Source organism: Falco naumanni, chromosome 1 (genome assembly GCF_017639655.2).
Source record: "Falco naumanni isolate bFalNau1 chromosome 1, bFalNau1.pat, whole genome shotgun sequence".
In the NCBI taxonomy this organism is placed as follows: Eukaryota; Metazoa; Chordata; class Aves; order Falconiformes; family Falconidae; genus Falco; species Falco naumanni.
Window position 1 is genome coordinate 99,713,162 of NC_054054.1, and position 18,614 is coordinate 99,731,775.

The 18,614-nt window shown below is 40.7% G+C and overlaps 1 protein-coding gene across 2 annotated transcripts in view; it reads right to left on the minus strand.

The window, feature by feature from the left end:
• KIAA1671 (KIAA1671 ortholog) overlaps positions 1–18,614 on the minus strand; it is an 87,109-nt gene that overhangs the window by 36,776 nt on the left and 31,719 nt on the right. Inside the window, exon 1 of one of the 2 annotated variants that reach the window (XM_040611960.1) lies at positions 12,078–12,239. The exons of the other annotated variant lie outside the window; for it this stretch is intronic. Coding sequence (XP_040467894.1) covers positions 12,078–12,128 — 51 coding nt within the window. The 5' untranslated portion in view covers positions 12,129–12,239. Of the gene's footprint in view, positions 1–12,077; positions 12,240–18,614 lie in introns of those variants that run through there. 2 annotated transcript variants of the gene reach the window in all.

Genomic DNA, 18,614 nt, shown 5'->3' on the forward strand with positions numbered 1-18,614 from the left:
AATTCTTTATTTATCATCCAGTCAAATTTGCTTCAGGACAACCTTCGCTAAGGAATTTATTTGTGTCCCCTTGAAGACATCACATTCCCCAGTACACAAGTGTCCACACAGACCATGTCACATTATGACAAACTATCACCATAGTGTCATCTCCTACCCTGCAATGTAACAGAATGGTGGCAGTGCAAGCTCGAGAAGACTGAATCATGACAGCCAGCCATTGAAAACAGAAATGATACCACGCGCATGCTGCCGCTTCCTTATTCCACAACTACCTTATTCTTGAAGTTCAGCCATGGTATTACTGCTTTTATTTGATAAATAACAGAGCTGCACTTGGCTGCCATCATGTTATCCTGCCTACTCCAGCTGGAACGTCCAGGGTAAGGACAAAATGATGATTCACAACAGCCCAAGTCCCAGACACGGAAGGATAGGGGAAGGCTTTACTCGCTGCCTTGCTGTGTGCTAATGTGACAATCCTCTCAAAGCACAAAAATTATAAAAATAACCATGTTTTATGGCAAGCACAACAGAGTCCCCTCATACAGGGACAGAAAAGCAACAAGAACATTCCCTGCCACAGAAAGTGACTTCAGGAAGGAAACTAGCAGCATTCCAGCAGACCGATGGCACAGGTTTTGCCACTTCCCTAGTACAAATGAATATGCTCTGCCAAGGTTCCACAACCAACCAAACAGCTCAGTCACTGCACGTACCTTCTTGAATATTGGCTAAGAGAGGACAATAAAAAGGAACAAAGAAAGACAAAACAAGAGAAACACATCCTTTCTCCAGGTCTTGTACAGAAACAGACTTGGTTAGACCACAGGGAAGACCAAAAGGCAGTGAAATTAAAAAAAAGTGAAAGAAGCAGCAAACCCCCACATTTCCTAGGTACACTGCCGTCTTGCAGCATCAGTGGAACATCCCTGGCCAGGCAAAGGAAGAGGTATGAGCCATTCCCAGATCAGCATGCAAAGGGATATAGCGGGGACACCGTTCCTTGGGCTTGGCACTGGCTGAGCACTGCTGACAAGTGGAGCCAAGCTCACGGCTGATAAAAACAGCTGACATTAGGCAGGGCCTCCTTCCTCGCCCACAGTCCAAGTCCTCTCCCCTCTGTCCCCCATTGCAGTAAGGGAGTTTTGTTTCCAAAGGTCTCTGCAAGCAGCCTATCGCCTGTCTGGGCAGCAGGAAGAAAATTTTTTTTCAACCTATTTTGTATGATTTGTCTTGACTGCGGGCTTTTCAACCTTCCCACTCTGTATATGTTTATCTGCAGTAAGAATTACTTTGAGTTAGAAGCAGGAAAACAAGCAGACCACCACATCTGGTGCTCAGGAAGTAAGGGTTAAAATGGCCAGCTCTGAAAAGAACTAGAGGACTGGAAAGCAAGTACGGGGGACATCCTTAACGCTGTAACCCAGCAAGGTGGCAGGAGGATTGAAGGAGCAAATGTCTCATACCTACCTAGTGGTAATTTATTAAAGCTGAAGCTTATGCTTGAACATGGATCCCTGTCTCACCCACATCATCTGACAAAAAATATTCTCTGGGGCACACAATGAGAACTGTCCAACGTAACACTGTGAAAACAGCAAAAAGCTGTTGAAGTGTTAGGTGGGCAACTGATTAAACTTCCATTATGCAAAGTTCCAAACCATTTTTACATATAAAAAGCTACCACTTTTAACATATTTTCTTCTTCAATCTTAAAAAAAATTAAAAATAAAAAAAACAGAGTGACCCAATCTGATCAACAAATTTGAATCATGTAGTTAAGACATCCTTGCACTTCAAACAAGACAAGAAAAAGATAAGAAATTTTGCTGGGACATCACCTTTTCCCTCTCATGCAAGAAGCACGTTAGCGCACATGAAACAAAGTTTTTATCACAGAGAAACATTTTGCAATGTTTGCTAAAGAAGGTCATATACTGAAGGCATCTGATCTGCCTGCAAGTCCACCCCACAGCCTGACTCTTCTCGCTAGGAACACTTGGTCCCCAGCCACCACACCCCCTCCTCTGCCCACTTCTGCAAGCTCCAATCCACGTCCCCTGTCTCTCCTACCACGACCCTTCCCGACATGTTTCATGATACCATGTGGCTTATATCCACTCTTCGATTATCAGCCTTTGAGGGTAGATTTGTCTTTGCATAAGATCTGTAACATTCATTTACATTGTAACAACAAAAAACCAACCACAAAATTGCACCACTATCACCTAAGTAAAATTCTGCAACTCATGGTCTGATTTAAGAAAAGTCATGTTCAAGTAAAATAATTACACTTCTTATGGATTTAAATAAAAATATATAACAGAAGGGGAAAGAACAGGGGAAAGCAGAGGCACAGAGTAAGTTGTACAAAGTTCTAAACGTACTTGAAAGCTGCGCTTTCCTCTGAATTAACCAATATTAGAGAAACCAGGTAAGAAGAAAAAATAATTTGATTTGCATTCCTTGTTTTCCTTCCAGGACTACACTTGTGATAAAATAAAGCATTAATAAATTTCCATGGCTCAGCACTCTACATACTTTATTTATACCTGCCAAAATAATTTTATCATTCTACTACCATGGACACCCTTGACAGGATCAGTGAAAAACTGTTTTCCCATTTCATTTGTAATCCCAGCAGAAAGTCAGCCATCCTTTTCTCCATACAAAATTCGGTGCACTTTTACAGCAGTATGTAATTATTTCAAGATTAATAAAAATCTGTAAACAAAGGTAATTGTGAAATATATTACTTTTAATGTACGTTTTTAAACAATCTATGTTTAAATGCAATTACCAGTAATAATTTTAACAACTAGAGTGCCAAAACAGTTTTCTGGAAAATGTTAATTCTTTTGTCCCCCAAACTTTGTTTATATTGAACTTCAGAAAGGTTCAAAATAGTTAAACATCCTGAACATGCATAGGTTTTGTACCTTGAATTGTTTCAGTATAAAACAAAGTTATCAGTGTTAAAGCGAAGGGAACACACTAAAAATATAAGTTGTTTGAAAGCACACGTACATAATCATTCAGCACTTCCCTTCCACCTCAATGGAAGAGGAAAAACTGAAAAACAAAGGAGAAACAGGAAATTCCTACAGTACAAAGATACTGGAAGGTACTAAAAACATTTTCTTTACATTTGTTTACGTCAAAAGGATCAAGCCAAGCAAAAGACAGATAATTATGGATTTTTCCATTTATACAAATAAAAATCCACCACGAGGAAAGGTTTTTGTTGATAAACATTACCATACAAATACTAGATAACCCCTCCAATGTGGGTTGAAAATTACAAACAAATTAGCTACAAGCTTAGCAATAAGCTATGCATTAGCTTTTGTATCACCTAAGGAAAGATGCTATGGAAAACCAGGAGCTGTCTTAGTAGAGGAGATATCTAATGTCAACAAGAAACACAATATGAAACATATCTGTAAGAAAAAGGAGCTATTTGCACAGTGAAATGAAAATATGAGCATGTAAATAAATACAAAGCAGGGTGAACACCACATGCTCCCTGCAAACATGCCCAATTGTTCTCAGGAGCAGTTCTGTTGTTTTGATCGACTACGTGATCTCAACATTGCCAGTGATTCCATTTTCCCCCAAGGTCCCAATCTTTGGTTCAGGAATCTTCCCAGTGTGTCAGGCAGCCATAGGGCAAAAGCTTCACCCTGCAAAAGATCCCCTGGCACCAGGGAGGCCAACGCAAGCAGTGCCACAGCCAGGGCTCTTACATTATTAAGTCCAACATAGGAACAGTTAATTCTCTGTCGCTGAACTCAACAGACTCTCACATGTTAAGCACAGGTAACTGTGAAACATCTGTAACAGAGACTTCCTGAGGACGGAATGTGGCCTAAAATACCTCCAACTGCTAAACCTTTCTCACAGGGCAAAGACACCAAGCAAAACAAAAGAAAAAAAAAGTATGGGAACATGCCACTTCTGCTCAAAAAAGTAACGGCAAGACGAGAGGTTGGGAAATCTCCTGTTGCTGTAAGAGTGAGTCAAATTACGTGCAAATGAGAAAGAACAATCCCCAATATGAAGGGATATTAAACTTTGACAGATAGAAGTTTTACTGTCAATTCAGACCTCCGTATGAGCAATCATTGAAATCCCTCCTCACCAACACCTGTCTGCAAAGGCATCAAAATACAACTTCAGGGATAACGCCAGATTCACCAGTTTCATACCATCTCTTTCACATTTTGACATGACATTCTGATTTATCTCACTACATGCGGTCTGAGCAGTTTTGTAGCATTACAGTTCAGCCAGCATCTCACTTTTCATCAGCGGCAGTCAGCCCCAGTACGTAGGCTGGATGGGGTCTGTCATCCCCACTCTGTAGCAGCAGGAACCCCCTTACATAAGAAGAGCTCTTTTCTCGTGCACAGCTGAGCTTTTCGGAAGCAGGACTTGGCCCACACACATTACATTTACTAAGCAGGTTCTAGCGGTTGGAAAATGTTTCCTCAAAACTCACAAGTTTTGGTGTTGATTGGTAACACTATACCTAAAGTCAGGGTCCATTTCAGTGTGCTCCCATTCAGAACACAGCAAACACAGGCAGGCCAGTTTCAAGAAGTGACAGACTACATGCTGTACTGGGGAACAGTACGTCCTCTGAAGAGTCAGATTTGGTCCAAAGCATGCTGCTCTCTTACATCAGTCGATAAATGCCAAGTTTACTATTTCTCAGACAGCGCATTTCTATCATCCTTTTCTCAAAGGGATAAAATACAGAACTTTTTATTATCATCCGCCTGGAGAAATTTGGTAGTATTTCTCCTTCTCACAGAGGGTGCTCAGGTAATCTCCAACTACTGAAGGTTCAAATATGACTTTCAAAATTCAGGAAACACTGCAAAGGGCATGCTTTTTTGTGCAAGGGCTTTCCTTCTTCAAAGAGTAGTAATAAGAAGTTGGAAGGTAAAGCTGCATCTTAAATCATTCTAGCTGTTCTCAGCATAATCACACACTGCCTAACTGTCTAAACTACCTTCCCACTGCACAGCTGGGAAGCACTGAGTGGCTGATTGTTCCTTCCATTTTTTCTCCCTACAAAACACTATTCCATGCACCTTTCATTTACATCAGCCACTTCTTGATCACTGCAAGTAGAACAAATACTAGGTATAAGGTTACACAACATCTCCTTCATCTGTTTTATCTTGCAACATGCCATTTTTATGAAAAAAGCAATGGCATTTATTTGCCATTTCCATGTAACCCTGCATGCATACATGGTTCCATTATTTCTTGGGCTCTTTGCTCTTACTGCTTTGTTCTCCTTCCAGGCACAGCATGTCAGGCCCACGTCACCCAACGGGAGAAGGGCTGCACAGCCCAGCACCACAACAAGCAGCCCAGTGCTCCCACACCTCCCGGGACACAGTTAGTGCACTGGTGGGGACCACAAGCCAGCTGGTCCCATGGTTGCACCCAGCCAACACACTCTTCTGGAGCCCAGAGCAGTGACATGGTACAAGAGTACCCCCATGATGCTGCAGAGGGCTACATCTTAAAATTGCTTATCAGGGTCCAGTGTTACAGGTGTGGCCTTTGTTTACATTTTTAAGTGCATTATTTCCTGCTGGGTCTGGAACTTTGTGGAGCTAAAAGGTTGATTTGCTGAAATTCCTTCTGCGTTCTCAACTTGATCTGCTGTGTTTCCTGCCCTGAACTGTGAAATACTGCTGAACTATAGGACAAATTCAGAAGTAAACCCAGTTTCATCTGACAATTGCATTCTCCAACCCCAGCAATCAAAACTTGCCAAATATGTACTTTGGTTAGCAAATAATCTGTACTGCCTTCCTTAATGTGGCAGGTATTTATTAGCCTCAGTCATGAATCACTAAACTAAATACTGCATTTTTTTCAAAGCTTCATTCAGACTTAAGATTTACCTTCAGTTACTTTTTGGGAGAAGCTTTGCACTGCAGTACAAAGTCCTGCCATATCTTGAGGAAAGTCCGCTACAAAGAACTACTTTCACCATGCTCAAGTTGCTCTCTAAAATGTCATTTCCTTTCAGTACAGTAAACACGCACTGGCTGTATGAACAACCCACAAGTGCTGAAAGAACAGGAACAATAGTGGGAACTTGGCTGTCTCCCAGCATTAGTGACACGGACAACAGCATGGGAAAGCAGGAACTGAGTCAAAACAAGTTTAGATCAAAATATTAGTAAGTAGGGAGGCAGCAAAGTTACCTCTGCTTTGTATGTATAAATGAGGTTTAACAATCCACTATAGCCTTGTACCAGAAGCGTACTCGCGACACAAATTAAAGGGGAGGGGGGCAGGGGCAGACAGTCCCACAGTTCCAGCTGCTCCAAGCCCAAAATGACACAGTCATTACAACAAGGGGAAAAAAATAAAATTACTAGGTTTACCAATAGTTTCATCTTACTGAATGTAAACCTTATTGCACCGAGTTAACCTAGAATGCGCTATTTCATGAAAGCATTTTATGGTAAATTAAATTGAATACCACACCTAATTATAACAAACTGACTTGGATTCTGCACTGTTTCCCCTGTGCAAAGCTGCAGGAGGACGGGTGGCCCTGGGCCAGCATGCCGGTCTCCTGCAGCTGAACAGCACTCTCTCGCGTCCCCACAGGGAACGGGCTTCCTCTGCCGGGTTTTGTTCTGTCTGCCTGCTCTTAGCAATGACACAAAAGTCAGAATTCCCCTTCTACAGCAGCATTCAGGAATTAGGAAAATGCCTTTCTGCAACAGAGCTGTATTTATTCAAATTATCTGAAAAGGAAGATTTAGCTGTTGACACCAGCACAGCAGGTACACCTCTGACATTACCTGGGCACGAGGGATTTTTAAGTTTGTGGGGGAAAAAAATGTACACCTGAAACAAGACTGCCCCATCACCAAAAGCAAACCCCGTAACAGAATAGCAAGCAGACACTGTCCACAGGGAACCCCAGGCAGCACGCACAAAGGGGAGCCACACGACACCAACACTGAGTGCCTTCCCTCCCTTAAGGCAGCCACAACCACCACCCGTGGCACGCCGGCCAAGGATTAAGGTTCCCTTCCATCACCCATCAAAATACTATTGCAGTGACATGCCATGATAGCACGGTTATTAATGAGCTGCCACTTCCTTTGGAGTCACCCAATAAAGAGGTATCAAAACCACTCTTAAAAGGTAGCAACGAAAATCTTGTCAAAACAAACCTTAGATCTTACTTCTTAAATAGCCCAATTTTCTTTTGATTTTGTAATTATTGTTTAATGACTGTCAATAAAGAACAAGAAGGTCTTTAAGCCATCACAGTGCTGCAGGGTAATATTTTATTTAAAACATGCCATTTTCTTTTGAACACTTTCAGGATGTAGCATTTGTCTGCTATTTGAACAAAGACAAGTGCCAGACCGAGAAGAAACAAGCCCTCAATGATACCTAGTATGCTCAGGAGACACCTGAGCCGTACCACCACCACCCATACCAGAAGGCCAAAACTGAGCAATGAATCTGGAGCTGACTTTCATTTCACCTGTGTATCACAGTATTACAAATGTATAACACAGAGCTACAAGATTTAAGAGACATTCTCTACTCTTTATAGGACACTGGTTTCCCACAGGCTCTTTGGACCTTCATTTTATTACAGAGGAGCCAAGGTCACCCTTAGATCATATCCATAGTGTTTTCAAAGCATCTACAGCCACTCACCCATCCCAGATTTTCCTGTCGTGCCCATCTGAAACTAACAAAACTATCTATTTAATGAGGTGTCAGGATTTATAGATCTACCACAAGCACTCGGGGGGGAACCAGACCAGGCCAACATCTGGCTGTCAACAGAAAGACCACATAAATGATTCTGTGATATTCACTAGAAATCACAGTGCTTTCTCATATAAGGGGGTAGACTGGTAGCTGCTCTTCAGTTGTCTTCTCTTACCTACTTTGTCTTACCTGGACTGAACAGCAATCACATAGCTCTCCATTGAGCCCCAAGATACTGTCTCCGATACCCCAGCAGCACTACTGGAGGCTCAGCCAGCACTCTGAGCCAGGTCCCTCACTACCCACCAAACCAACCAGGACTACGCTGAAGGTGGCTAAGTTAATGTCCTGACACCAGCTCCCTTCCCCCCCATGAGTACTGCAGCACCTGTTCCAAATCAGCCAGGGCTCCAATTCCTTTCCTTCAGCACCTATTCTGGAACAGATCCAGAGCTTTCCCATCTCTTGCCAGCTCTGCCTCCACTGCATGAAGTCTGGCCTCCACTCACCAACCTGGTTTATGTTACCAGGTCCTACTTCTGACACAGATCATAGTTTATCAGTGCATGCCTACAGTAAGCCTCAGATATATTAAAAAAGAGATTACATCATTTGAATTACAGCATCCCCCAAAATGCCCTGGGGCAGAGCAAGAATTGCTCACAACTTTGAGATGGCTAAGGACAGGAACAGAACCAACTGAGAGCACTCCACTAGTGGCTGTGTCCACAAGCAAGCCAAAAAAGCCAGTTATCGGACAAAGGATATTACAAAAGAACAGGAAACCTCATTACTGTGCCTGCATACCTATATGCTGACCAGCTCGACAGTGTGACTGATGCAAGCTGCTGGACAACAGACTACTGAGCTGCACCTAAAGGACTTCTTAGGCAAGTCAGACCTAAAGATGTCTTGCATCAGCTCCAGCAAAGCTCCTTACCAACTGGAAAAGGGATGACGAATACCCCATGTACCCTGGAAAATATTCAAATATATTGTGTAGCACATGGTCACTGAAAGACTGGCAATTGCATACATAATGACAACAATTAACCAATTGCAGATGATGAAAAGATCACAGCTAGGAGGAAGGTACATGGCAGAGCAGAGAAGGAAGTGATGGAGTACAGAGAGTTATGATTCAGCCTCTGAATTTCAGGAGCTGAACTACAGACAACCACAATGCATGTGGCGATTGGTGCACAGTGCTCTGCTTTCTCCTTATCTGAGCATTTGACTGAAGGGGCCCAAATGACAAATACAGTCTGTTACTGTAGCTATCACTGAAAGCAGCTCAAGAGAGTTTGGGTTCCAGGTTGATGGAAAAGACAGCAAGAAAACACAGGCTAAGGCAGAACCACCCACAGGTGGTCCTACCAAGGTGCTGCAGACAGACCTAAGAGGCAGCCTGGACCCTTTTTCCCCTATCACCAGCACAAGCTCAACTGTGTGCCATATAGGTTATATCTCACACTACCTATAATCTGAATGGTCAGAATCAAAGAAGGATTAATATACTGCTGGAGTCACAAAATCACAAGCTTCTGAGAAATTTCTCCCAACAACACACACATCTAGAGTATAAAGAGACAACCTACTGAGGGTGAACCAGAGTGGTGTTTAAGAGTCCCGCTCTTCACCCTCTCAAAGAAACATCAACTACTTTGACTAAAACCAGACCACCATGTTAATCATGTTAATCACACCAGCCAGCAAACTTCTGGATTCTTGAACTGCCACCCTAAAGACTCGTAATAGCCTTATTCAGCAACCTGCAAGGCTCCGTCAGCACTCTTGGCTCTCCTCTTTTAGGGGGGGGGGGGGCTTTTTGTTAGTTGGTACAGTTGCAGCAATAGTTCTCAGTAGCTCTTGTGACTCCATCTTCTGTCATCAGGAAGCCTGATGCTCAGTCTTCCCTAGGAACCTGCTTCTCAGTAATTCCTGTTTTAGTGTTACACATCACGCTAAAGAAAACACCAACTAAAAGTGAGCTGCAGCATTTCAGAGTCCTGCAGCATGCCCCATTAAAAGTGCAAATGATCCAGGTTTGATAAGCTTGCTCTTCTCCTCATTATTATAACTCAAATTGAAAAGGGAGCTCTGGGTTGAATTACTGAACGGAACTCTGCCTGCATCTAATACAACCTAGTGAACAAAACCTATTGCCAGACACAAAGACTACTTTTCAGAAACTTACAGCTGTGGCTCAATACCCCTGCCTACAAGATGCAGATTTCTTGGTGGTCAGTCATCATTTCAGGCACATTTGGGCAGACCACAAACTACGCCGTGCTCAAAAAAAATGCTATGAGGATTTCTTTTGACAACTTTCCTACACATCACACTAATACATATCCTAGTCAAAGATCAGAAGACGAATCAGCAAGTAATTAGCAGATAGCTGGCACTGAGTAGGGCCACTGATGTCCAACAGCTCCACCACTGTGTAGGAATAAAACAAATACATAACAGGAGAGATACAAACTATCAGTAACTCAAAATTGTAGTTTTAAAATACAGATTTTTTTATTATAATATTTTTTAATTAAGAGTTACAGCTTCTTCAGGTATATCTACCTAATGAATAAAATATCTTAGTTCCCCAAGATAGATTAAATAACACAACACCTGACAACTAATCCCAACATCTCTGATTACTCCTGATTATAAATTGAGAGAACCGATAAACATCTCCTTAGTACCCTCCAGCTGTAACATCAACACAAAGTGACAAAAGGTACAGCTGTGGTTTTCCATTTTTTTGTTTTTAATATACATTTAGTACCATGAATATCACAATTGTCCTTCCAATATTTTCTTGCAACATCTCAAGACAGTGTACAACAATGAAAATGCCTAAGAATTACTTAAAGGCCTCTAAAAGGGCATATACAGAAAATGTAACATAGCTGTTCTGTTACAGACTAAACCTGCACAATATTAGGTATCACCCCAGTGATCTTCTGGACCAATCAAAAATTTGTTTTGGTTTGGGTTTTTTTTTCCTGGCCTTAAAGAAAAACCATCAGATACATGTGATAGCAAAAGCATTCAGAGATCTCTGAGACTTCTCACCCTGGCAAACCACGAAGAACATCCGCCCCCTCATCATATTGAGGTCTGATAATACCATGCTAACTTTTTTTAATGTGCAATTTAATGAAAGCTTGCCTCTTAAAAGTCTAACCAATCAAATAAAACAAAAACCAACAAACAAACCAAAAACATTAAGAAGTGTCCAAAGACTTCCATGTTTTTCAATACTACAGTCTCCAACAGGAAAAGATTTTTAAGAAAATGCCCAGTTCTTCAAGTACTATTTTCTCTCCCAGCTACAAAAAAATTTACAGTAGACAATCTCATCTCTACTAATGATCAAAGCACATACAAGGATTGTAAAATTAAACTCTACATAAGAGAAGCCAACTCTCTGTAGTTTCAAAATGCACTAGCAAACAGCTAACATTAAAAGGTTTAAAGTGTCAGTGCTGATTAGATGCTGAATTTACAGCTGTAAAAATTGCTAGATTAACGCAGACGGTACCACAAACAAATGAAAATTGATGTTTGATTAGTACAGGAAAAATTAAAACATTAAGTAATCAGGTTCAAACGAATATAGTATCTATTCAGAAAGGCTTTAAAAACCATATTAATCTTTTATAAATGTAGAAATATCAGACAAATAGCAATCACTGTGCAAGAGTAACCTTTCAAAGCTGGCAGACTAGCACAGTAAATACAGCCTGTTAAAAAGAGCTTTTCATTGAAGAGGGCCCTAAGGATTGTTTGAAGAGGAAGTGCTCACAGAGACAAGCAAAACCTATTAACACAGACAAATTAAAAATAAGCAAGGAATTGTAAAAATACACACTTTAAAGCCATTAGTACTGGTCATTTTACTTAAATGGCAGGGAGCAGCTCTAGCTAGCAGCAGGGGAAGGAATGCTTCTGGAAGCAGCAATCTCCAGAGTTCAAGGGTAGCTTTTAAACAAACTGGGAAGAATATTTCTAATAATTCTTATCATTAGACATAAAAGGGGAAGAAATTCCAATTACTAAGAGGGTTTTCTGAGGCACATTCAAGTTGTCTACAGTCTCTTTGTCTTAAATGAGTATTAAAGATAAAATAGCCTCTCTCACCCAAAATAAATCCCAAGTTTAATGTTACTATTCAGAAAGATCAGAAAGAAACTTCAAAGTAAAGCTGTTGCTAAATATGAAAAGTCTCAGGATTTCTGAAAACAGTTAAAAACATCCAACTTGTTAAGCACAATTACATTAAAGAGCACACTTACCCACAAATATTGCAGGAACTTTAGCAAACGTGGACAGTAGTAATACTCCATCTTCCAAAGCACAAAGTTAACGCAAAACCATCTTCATTAGTCAGCCTCCCCCGTCTTCCCCACCTCCAGCAGAAGTTAAAAGCAGACCAGAGCAATTAAAAGCAACATGAATAATGTACAGTGTCTGTTTATCCGGCCCCACATCACCGCACTGAGCTCTGTGCCTTTAACAGATGCTGTGGCTACTTATAAGCAGTAGCTGAGCTACCGGCACCATGTGACCTAACCACTTGTTATTTAGCATCTAACTGCTCAGACTTCTTCCATTTCAGTAATCCACAACGTGTTAGTCTAGAATTAATAATAGTACTTGGGGTTTCACGCTAAAAAGCCCTTCATCTGGAAGGAAAGAGAAGCTTCTAAACCTACTCTGTTTTGCAGGCTGGGTTATGAAACACTACTAATCCCACTGCAGTTGTGGTTGCTAGTTGACCTTATTTTTTGGTAACATATAAGAAAAATAAAGGAACCACACATGAAAGAGAAGCTCCTGCTTTTAATATAAAAATGTCTTTTGTGAACAAGGAGAAATAGACACAACAAAGTGGTTTTTTTATATACCACGAGAATGTTCCCAGCAAACGAATACTACCAAAAAAGGAAGAAAGCCTGGGCAAACCGAGCTATTAACCAACACTGGGTCATCCTCCTGCGGGCTGTTTTTAGAAATAGGAAGCAGAGCTAAATGATCAAACAGTGCTAGGTATTTTGTGAAGAGCAAAAATGGGCATTGTAACATCTCCATCTGTTCCTACTTTTTGTACCTATGTCCTTTTTTTGATGCAAAAAGGACAGGTAAGTGACAGGAGCCAGTCCAGGGAGGACCCCAACTGCCCTTCTCCCTCCCAGCACTCACCTTTCCAGGGGAGGGACAATATAGAGGTGACACAAAACAGATTCCAGCATGCCACAGCTTCCTTCACCTGACATTTTGGTTCTGGATGTTTAAGAAAAATTGCCCTCGCTTTTCTAATCGCCACCTATAAGATCTTGTAGAGCTGACAAATTCTTCCGATTTCCTTCCAGGCTGATTCTGCTTTTAGGCTAACAGAACAATCCACACACGAAGGTTTTTATAGTACATCTGTTTCCGTCTGGGAAGGAATGAAGCTGCAATATTACAGGCTTCATACAATCAGAAGATGGGAAGGCTTGCTTTTCGGTGGGCAGGAGAGAGACTTATCATGGGCAGAACTGCAAACAACTGGTGAACTGTGACAAGCCAAACTATAAATTCATTTGCACATGTTTATAAAATATGTATCTTCTCTCCCTTGCAGTTCATTTCCAAAATATTTTTAAGAGTCAGCTCATGATTTTCTTAAACAAATCCTTCTCCACCCACACACCACAGTCTCAAGTAAGTGCATCTTTATATGGATACCAGATTTTCCTCAAAGGACAAAAAAGCTTAATATGAAATAAATAAATAAATAAACCATATAACCAGGGGCTTCAAAATAATTCACGCCTACACCAAATAAAATACGTAACCAGAGGCTTAAAAATAGTTCATGCCTCACCAGTTCTAGTAGCAGAGCACTCTGTTTTAGCTACATAAAGCAGTATTTTCTCTTATTAACCATAGCTGCATTTAAAGCTGCTCTGTTCCCAGATGAAGGCACAGTCCGTTCAGCCCGACAGAGCGAGTGCACTCTGGGGGGTGAGCCACATCACACACTCCTCAGTTTTTAATTTGTAAGACTCCTATCAGTCTTGATGACCTAATCAGGAGCTGAGGTTTGTGACCAAACATCAGAGAATTTAAGACCTGTGTCAGCTGTGATGAAATCAGTTTGAATTATGAAAGACGATACTTGAAAACATCTTCTGAAATTCAAGTGGTTTACCATAGCACGTTGCATTATAGTGCCTACCAAGGGAGCACAGCGTGCATAATAACCTTAAGTCTTACAACAGGCTACCAGAGGGCATTTTCATTTTACAGGTCGCCACACCAGAGGCTTGCAGGCCCTCAAACTGCATTCAAGTTGTAAAGGAAAAGACCCCTGCAATAGCTGCTACTACTAACCTACTGTGCCATGCAGATGAGCTCCCTGCCTGCTAAAGAGTCTAAGAAATTTGCAGCTAATTCTGGGAGTTAAATCCCAGTTGTCCAGAGCAAACATAAGAACAATTTTGGGTTTGTGCCTATACTGTGATGCAAGCAGGGCTAAAGCATAACATGCAAATTACCTGACATCATGAAGAAGTGAAAATTTTTTACACTGGCAGGAAAAAAATTTTGTCTTCTCAATATTGTTAGCTCTAGCAAAGCAAACAGGAAATTATTTATTCACATAAAATCTATTATTTTTCTTAATTCTCTACTACATGAATGCCTTTAAATCTGAAGCTATTTCTTTACTAGAATCAGGCTATATCAGAGTGAAAAGGGAAAGGAAAAAAGATCACATTGGAATAGAATGTTCAAGCACTAAGCTATAATTAGTAATAGTTGTAACAGTGACTTGTTAAAAAATACTAACAACAACGCTTGCACGAATACACTATTCTAACCTCCAAGAAACAGGAAGAAAGGTCAAAATATTCACACAGAAATCACAAATTAGAAGAATTTGCCTTGCTGCTCACTGCATCTTTGTCACTCATGCATCCCAGAAAGCAGAAGTCCATCTCCAGTCCTAACCCCAAGGACATGGCTATCAGCTGACTCCTGCGGCACCAGTCACTTTTGGAATGTCTCAACAAAAGACCACCAAGAGAACACTAAAACATCAAGCCACACAGCAGCAGGAATAGTTTTGCAGATCATAACATGTTCTCCAGTACACAAGACATGTAATGCTACGGATCTCAGAGAAAAATATACTCTAAGAAAATCTGTCAGTCTTCAAAGATATCAGTTTGAAGGTTTTAAACCATGACACCTCCACAGTCTCAAAGACCACCACGTTAAAATCCAGACTTATCCTCTATTCTGGAACAGCCCAAACAAACAAGGGGGCAGTTGCAAACTGTGGTATTTCTATTATTCATGGGAAAAGAAACCATCTTTTCAAGCTGTAGAATATATGATTTTTAATTTTTTTTTTTTTTTTTTTTAAAGTACATAGAGACATTGTAGTCCAACTCTTCCTCAAACTCCAGCATATAAGCCACTGGTAGTACAATGCCTTCAGTCATTAATTCACCACAGTCTTTGAAAGTGGTGAAGTCTGAAAGCTACTGCTGCCAGTATAGAACACTTCCCACCAGGAACATCACCTCTGTGAGTGCTGTGATCTTTACCCAGCCTTATAACGCTGGTAAAGAGCACTGAAGATTTTCTTTGTAAAAGACATAGGGAGAAAAGTACCACCTGTAGTAAAAACACTAGCAATGACACTGGAATCTTTACACAAGCCTTACTCTTGTGTTCAAGCAATACAAAATCAAAATAGCTAAAAAATGCAATCTAGATGAGTGTTAAATCTCAAAGAATATCATCCTTCACAATTTCAACCACCAATCCCATATGATCAATTCTATATTGCAGTGATTCTATTTCAAAGAAGTCCTATGTAACATTTAGAAAAAGAACCTCATTGGAAGTAGATTTCCTAGAATATGATCACCAAGAAGTGATTTCTCCAGAAGTAAAATTATACAATTGTACCTTGCTTCCATTTAGGATTCTGTTCATCCATAAGAATCTAGCTCATTAGCTGTCCTGGAAAATTTCATTCAAGTAGTTGCTTATTATCATAGGCAGATGGGAAATAATGCAACAAACGCATGTTAATTGACATTGACTACTAAAATGGCGTGATGAACTGTCCCGTTTTCTTCGATACTTGTCAAACCAATGTGAATGAAAATGAATTTTTATTCTACAATAAAAGTAGCAACTTGTCACTTTGAGCACTACAGTCTCATTAGGTATCTTGAGTGACCAGTCATATGTACTGTAGCATTTTTTTTGTCACTGTGTCACAAGGAAAAGCAAATAACTTCACAACTAAACAGACTAGAAACCATTCAAACAAAACAGCGGCTTTCCTTCTAATCCTCTTTAAAAGGTGTATTAAGTGAAACGCAGGTTGATTCAAATTCAGAGGAGATGGATCACTTAACTGTGACTCTGCAGATCTATCCACCTCTCACATCACTCCAACTGCAGCAGCACAACTACAATGTGTCTGTCCACCAGAGGGAAGTATTGAAATGCGCCGATGAGAACAGCGATCACACAGCGAAAGCCTTTGTATTTTCTCCAAATGAAAACAAAAGGTATTAACCTCGGTGCCAAAAGAAACGGTTCAGTTTTACATAATCCTCTGTGAAATCTACGTGGGGCTTTGGAGAATATGAAAGTATGGCAAGGTTTCCATCTCCTGAACACATGTAAAAATCACTTCTCTGCACCTGCTCACTCACAATTTATACACAGAAAGGGCAGACTGCCCTTTTTGCTACCATGGCACTGCAGAACAACAAATACACCACTATTAGGCTTTTCACAGCAATACAAAGGAGTAAAGCACTTGGACCCTGATGAATCCCAGCGGATGCTGGACATGTGAGTTTTCTCTTTCAGTAGGGCTGACAGCCTTCCTTTCCTGTCTCAGGCTACACTTGATGAAGTCAAAGGCTTATTCTAAGTAACCTCACATTTAACAACCAAGTTGGACAACAGTAGTCATATTTATCTGGATACACTACCCAAATAGTTCAATTAGCCCAGCACTATTTTTGACAGCACTCTTCTCCCCCATATTCTACCTTGTCAACGACATCTTTACGCATCTGCATTGTAAACTGATGGCATATAACAACTTTTAGGGATTGAATGATAATTGCTAATTCTGTAAATAAACCAAACTCCTCCCAAGATGAGCATTCAACCTGCAATCCATGCTAAGAATGGGAAACACACGGGGATATCAGCCCCTGGATACCTTCCATGAAGCTTTAAGACTAGAATTGGAACAATATGAACCTGTTCCCAAAGCTTTTATTAGGAAACTTGTTCACAAAATCCTTATAGGTTTGGCTGTTTTCTTTTTCTTCACTAAAAAATAACTCACTCAGTTCCTTTCCCTTTTTTATCTTTTTGTCTATTCTCTATTAAAGGGCTGTAAGTAACAGAGTGAGTAACTACAAAACCAGCATCTCTGCTGAGGGCAATACATTCGGTCACCACACGAGTGTGCTCGCAGACTAAGAGGACAGATGAGGTTTGCCCTTGGGACAGTCTGGTAACATCTTTCAGTCACCCCTTTTCCATACAAGTGGAAGAATTTTGAAAATATGTGGGACATCCAGATTTTAAAAAAAATGCAAATATGTATGTATAGAGTTATAAAAGAATGCATTCTGAAGTGACTACAGTATTATTCCAGTGTATCGAATCCATTTGCATGCACAAGGTTAAAAAACCCCAAAACCCACAGCACTGAGTGGTTCAAAACAACCACTAACCACTTCCAGTAAGGAAGGATTTCAGTGGCAGAAGCAATGTCTCTCAAAATTGTAGAATTCTGTGCTGTCGATGTGGTTTTCAAAGCCTATATTTTCCACAGAAACAAATGATTTTATGTATTTTATAACTTTCGGAAGATCCAGATCTTTGCTTTGTATTTCAGAACAACATCTGGACACAGGATGTTTTTTCCCCAACATCAAATTCATCTGTGGACTAAAGTCAGGACATCCCTCTGCAACTTAAAAGATTACCCAACAAGTTTAAGGGGGAATTTACCCTAGAATTATGCATATTAGAGACAAACCAAACTACCAAAAAAGTCAGCTGTGACTCTTCACATAAACAGTTCTCGGTGTGTTGCCTACAGAAAGAAAATTAAACCCATCATTTCTGAGGCTATGGCACGGTTCTATTTTTCTGCACAATTTTCCAGAAAAGATTTTCAGGAATCTAACCCATTTTCATCATCTAAGCTGAGAAACAAACAAAAAGTATAAAGATCTAGACTCATCTTTAGAGTTCCGGATGAAAATTACTCGCTTAGAAAGAAAAACAAACAAGCTGCACGGTTACTGCTTTGTGTTTGAAGATCTGGCATAGACCAGTGTGGTGACGTCCTAGGGAGAAGCGTTCTCTGCCAGTTAAATTCCACAGCAAGTGCATTTGCTCCTGCTGCTAGGAAGGCATACACTTTCTGTCACAGCTATAGGCAAAAAGGAAAAGAGTGCTGAATGGAGTAAGCCAGGCAGCGCCTCCCTTATCTCTCCCCTAGCCCCTGCCAAAGAACCTCCTCCAAAAATCACATACCATCCCATTATCTGCCCTTCTGTCCTTACAAAAACTGTGGTGGCTTCTCTGAGTAGAGACCAACAAAAAGTCTGTTCCATCTGTTTTGTCTGATCTCTGCTTGGTGCACTCTTTCCTAGAAGCCTGTTAAAATAAAGTGTGTGCATGTATATGTAACCACATACATACAGACATAAAATGCTCTTTCAACAAAAAAAAAAAAAAAAACCACACAAAACAAAAAGGGGGGGGGGGAGGGGGTGGGGAAGCCA